The sequence below is a fragment of the Tribolium madens genome, unplaced genomic scaffold, assembly GCF_015345945.1.
Source record: "Tribolium madens isolate multiple individuals breed KSU strain unplaced genomic scaffold, Tmad_KSU_1.1 Scaffold_71;HRSCAF=194;Tcas5.2_LG6, whole genome shotgun sequence".
NCBI lineage: Eukaryota > Metazoa > Arthropoda > Insecta > Coleoptera > Tenebrionidae > Tribolium > Tribolium madens.
Window position 1 is genome coordinate 8597109 of NW_025401041.1, and position 5532 is coordinate 8602640.

Here is a 5532-nt window from a genome sequence, read left to right on the forward strand (position 1 = left end):
AGTCAAAATAACACATATTCTTTATTTTTTGAAATTTTCAAACGTTTTTCAGTCAGAAACGACAATTTTTTCAAATTGTTTCAAATCATGAAATTAAATTAAAAATGAATCGATTTTCTACCTTTTTGAAAACGTTTCAAACGTTGCAGCTTAAAAACACAATAATTTCGTAAAATTTCCTTAAAAACAATACATAAATTATTCTTTTGATGTTTTATTGTCATTTTTTAAGAGTTTAAGCACGTTTATAAAGAAGAAACTCATTTTTTTTGAAATTTTAGTAAACAAGAAAAAAATTATCAAATTACGTCAAAAATGAGACAATTTTTGTTCTTTAGCACGTTTTTTTTTGAAGAAAATGCAATTATTTTGAAAATAAGCTAAAAAAATCACTAACTTAGGTCCAAAAACGAAATATTTGCCTTTTTCGGGGATTTTTAAAAACTTCCTCAGATAGAAACGCAATAATTTCTCAAAATTTTGTTAAAAACAACACAAAAATTATTGTTATTTAAATCATTTTTGAAATCTCATTAAGCATGTTTATAAACTAGAAACTCAATTTTTTTATAAAATTTTGCTAAACAGGCACAAAAAATCATGAAATTGGGTCCAAAATGAGACAATTTTTGCTTTTTTCGGTCATTTCAGCATGTTTTTCAGCAAAAAATGCAATTATTTTGACAAAAACAAACTGAAAAACCACCAAATTAAGTCAAAATAACACATACTTGCTTTTTTGTGGAATTTTTAAACGTTTTTCAGTCAGAAACGTCAATTTTTTCAGAATGTTTCATATAAAATTCAAAAATCATGTCAAAAATGGGAAATTTTTGGGCCTTTCTCGGATGTTTTAACATGTTTTAAAGTAGAAACGCAATTATTTAACAAAATTTTGTCAAAAATTTCACAAAAAAAATATCAATTTGGTGTTATTTATTCATTTTTTGAGCGCGTCAGAACGTTTTTAAGTCAAAAACACAAATTTCATCAAAAATAAGTTTGAAAAATCACTAAATTAAGAGGAAATCCTGTTGTTTTTTAACTTTTTGAGTTTTTAAGTACGTTTCTGAAAGAAAAACTCAATTTTTTTCAAGGTTTTGTTATCTTGGAACAAAAAACAATCTAATTATGGCGAAAATGACGACATTCTTGCATTTTCGAGCGTTTTTCAATTCAAAATATCACTAAATTAAGTAAAAAGTCAACCACAAAGACCAATTTTTTTGAAAAATTTCATCAAAAATAGCTCAAAATAGCATTTGTTAGTTGGTTTAGATTGCGTAGAAACACAAAATGTTGTTAAAAATAATCCAAAAATTACTAAATTGGTCAAAATGTCCCCTTTTTTAAGCACGTTTTTAGGAAAAAACTGGTGATTATTTGATAAATACAATTCAATATTCCTTCTCATTACATTTGACGTTACAGGAAACTGTACTACCGACTAGTAACGTTTTAATATGTGCGAAAAAGACAAAAATGTTATTTTTGGACTAATTTAGTGACTTTTTTGGCAAAAAAGAGACTAAATAAAAATATAAAAGAATCGGGAGGAAAATGGATTTTTTTTTCTCGTGTAATAAAGCGCTAAATATGTTTAATTAAAAAACACTAAAAACAAGCTGAAAATGCTTGCTTGACATTGCGCTTTCCCCCAAGTTGGGGATTTTCTCTCGTCGAGGGTTTCCTAACTTAAATATTGATTTTTGCCCACCCCTCGAGTCCATCGCTGAAACCGTGCGAGTGTGAGAAAATGTCATCATTGGTGGTGGTGTTGGTAAAATTGTGAAAATGGGTGGAAAAGTGTCGATGGACCGGCGGTGGAAAATCAATTACGGGTGGTAATATGTGTAAAGTGGCACCGTCACCGAAGACATGCTGGAAATTAGGGAGAATCAAGTGCGAATTGTTGTGCTGCTGACATGATGATGCGAAAAGGGCTGTGAGTGACGACGAACGTCAAAATGCAGAAGGAAAATACGAACCCTTCGCCGGAGATACACCAGTACGTGGGGCCCTACAGGCTGGAGAAGACCCTCGGCAAGGGGCAAACCGGTAAATTTTTAAAAATAAGCAAAAAAAATCACGATAATTTTGGAAAAAAGTCGACAAAGTCTTATAAGAATCATCCTGTAGATTATTGGTTTGTAATTTTTTGAGTTTTTTAATTGATTGTTTCGAAAAAATTTTCTCTAATAAAAATTGAAGTTTTGACAACATTTTAACCAAAATGAATAAATAATAAAATTTTTATTGATATTTTCATTAAAAAGAGTCTCATCGCCTCATCCAAAATTAAACGAAATGACTTGAAATGTTTAAACTAAGAAAATTGATACAAATCGAGTAAAACATTCCGAAATAATACAATTAGACGCTAATTTCTCGATTTCTTGTTTTACTAATTCAACGAAATTTGATAAAAAATTGTCAAAATGAATATTGTAAACACAAATGAGACAATTTTTGTTTTATTTTTGACTTATTTGTAAAAATTCAATGAAATATAGCAAAATAATACAATTCGAGTTCGATTTTGCGACATTTTGCTTTAGTTTTTAACAAAATTTTGAACCTTGGTTAAAATTGCCTAAAACTAAACAAAAGTGAATGAAATAAAACATTAAATAACACAAAGAAGCAACATTTTTATGACATAATACAAGTCGACAGAAATAGACTGAAAAAACATAGATAAATGTTGCTACTTTTTGAATTATTTTAACGAAATCTGTTAGTCACAAAGTTTTAAAAATCATAAAAATGAAACAAAACAGATTTCAGTCAAATTTCAGTCGTAATTTCTGAAAAAACAAAAATTAAAAAATCTCATAAAATAACCTAAAAATTTTAGAAAATATAAACTAAAAAAAACTAGTTTCAACGAAATCTCCTAAAGTTTACTAAAAATTGAGACAAATCGAGTAAAATGTGCCCAAATAATGCAATTAGACTAAAATTTTTCAATTTACTTCATTAATTCAACAAAATTTCATATAAATTGATACACAATGAGAGGAAATAAAACGAAATTTTTGAAAAAATTAATAAAAACTGTCCCACACTGAACAGAACATTGTAAACATAATTAAGCAAAAAAATCACGTCATACTTAGAAAAAAAACACATCAATTAATTTTGGAGTTTTTTTATTGATTGTTTCGAAAAAAATTTCTCTAATAAAAATTGAAGTTTTGCCAACATTTTAACCAAAATGAATAAATAATAAAAATTGTACCTAATGATATTTTTATAAAAAAAAGAGCCTCATGCAAAATTGAACGAAATGTCTTGATATGTTTAAACTAAGAAAATTGATACAAATCGAGTAAAACTAATTCAAATTTGATGAAAATTTGTCAAAATGAAAAGTTTTTTGAATATAAAAAATTTAATAAAAGCTGTTCCAAAAACCGTATAGAATATTATAAAATATTATTTTTGACTTATTTGTAAAAATTCAATGAAATATAGCAAAATAATACAATTCGAGTTCGATTTTACGACATTTTGCTTCAGTTTTTAACAAAATCGCTCAATAAAATAAATAAACTTTGGTTAAAATTGCTTGAAAGTGAATAAAAGTGGATGAAACAACATATTAAAAAAACACAAAATGACATAATACAGGTCGACAGAAATAGACTGAAAAAACATAGATAAATGTTTCTACTTTTTGAATTATTTTAACGAAATCTGTTAATCACAAAGTTTTAAAAATCATAAAAATGAAACAGTCAAATTTCAGTCGTAATTTCTGAAAAAACAAAAATTTAAAAATCTCATAAAATAACCCAAAAATTCTATAAAATAAAAACTAAAAAAAAAACTAGTTTCAACGAAATCTCTTAAAGTTTACTAAAAATTGAGACAAACGAGTAAAATATGTCCCAATAATACAATTAGACTCAAATTTTTCGATTTACTTTACTAATTCAACAAAATTTCATATAAATTGATCCACAATGAGAGGAAAAACGAAATTTTTGAAAAAATTTAATAAAAAGTTAAGAAAAATTGGCCCACACCGAACAACAGAACATTGTAAAAATAATTGAGACGGTTTTTCCTGCATTTTTTTTGAAATTTGTCAGAATTACAAAAATTTTGACTTAAAATTTCTAAACATTATATAAAATATAGCGAAATAATACAATTCGAGCCCGATTTTGAGACATTTTGTTTAGTTTTTAATAGAATCTCCCAATAAAATAAATAAATTTTGGCTAAAATTGCTTAAAACTGAACAAAAGTGTATGAAGGAAAACATTAAAAAAACACAAAAAAGCAAAATTTGGCATAATATATGTCGACAGAAACAGACTGAAAAAACAAAAATGGAGTCAAATGTTGCAACTTTTGAATTATTTAACGAAATCTGTAGTCATAAAATTTTAAATATTAAAAAAAAAATTAAATAAAACAGATTTCTTGTACTAATTCTGAAAAATCTCTTTAAATTTCGGTTGTAATTTCTGAAAATTAAAAATATAAATGAAATAGATCGAAATAATCTGAATGGAGTTTGATTTAGCGATTTTTTGCACTAATCTAGAGCAATTTATTTTAGAAAAGAAGTAAAATTTTAACTGAAATTTCCTAAAATCGTAGAAAACAACACTAGTGGACCTTGATTTTCCAATTTTATCATCAATTTTAACAAATTTAAATAAAATATGAAAAATTTCAGTTGGATTCTCGTAAAAAAACTGAAAAAATTGAGTCTGATTTAAAAGTTTCTTACATTAATTGAGCAAAAATCGAACTGAGATTTATCGATTTTTGCATTATTTCAACAGTTTGCTTCACTAATTCGCTAAATTTCATATTAATTGGTCAAAATGAGAAGAAACAAATCAAAAAATTAATAGAAACCAAATCGCACAGAAAATAAACACAAATGAGACGATTTTTGCGGCATTTTTTTAAATTTGTTAGAAAGTTTCTGACTTCAAATTTATAAAAATCTAATAAAACAGCAAAATAATTCAATTCGAGACCGAGTTTGCAACATTTTGTTTAGTTTTTAACAAAATCTCTCAATAAGATAAATAAACTTTGACAAAAAACTGGATAAAAGTGAATGAAACAAAAAACACAAACAAAATATTTCCAAAAAATAAAGAAGCAAAATTTTTATGACATAACATAAGTCGACAGAAACAGACTGAAAAAAACAAAATTGGAGTCAAATGTTGCAACTTTTGAATTATTTAACGAAATCTGTTAGTCATAAAATTAAAAAAAAATCATAAAAATGAAATAAAACAGATTTCTTGGAGTAATTCTGAAAAATTTCTTTGAATTTCGGTCGAAATTTCTGAAAAACTAAAAATATAAATGGAATGGAGTTTGATTTAGCGATTTTTTGCACTAATCTAGAGCAATTTTTTTTTAGAAAGTAAGTAAAATTTGAACTGAAATTTCCTAAAATCGGAAAAAACAACACTAGTGGAGCTTGATTTTACAATGTTATCATCAGTTCTAATAAATAAAATATGAAAAATCAAGTCGTATTCTCGTAAAAAA

The 5532-nt window shown here is 25.8% G+C and overlaps 1 protein-coding gene across 1 annotated transcript in view; it reads left to right on the forward strand.

The window, feature by feature from the left end:
- Positions 1-1655: 1655 nt before the first annotated feature.
- The window catches only part of LOC123008506 (serine/threonine-protein kinase BRSK2), an 11093-nt gene continuing 7216 nt past the window's right edge, over positions 1656-5532 (forward strand). Inside the window, exon 1 of the mRNA XM_044404337.1 lies at positions 1656-2058. Within this exon, the coding sequence (XP_044260272.1) occupies positions 1968-2058 (91 nt within the window). The 5' untranslated portion in view covers positions 1656-1967. The remainder of the gene's footprint in view (positions 2059-5532) is intronic.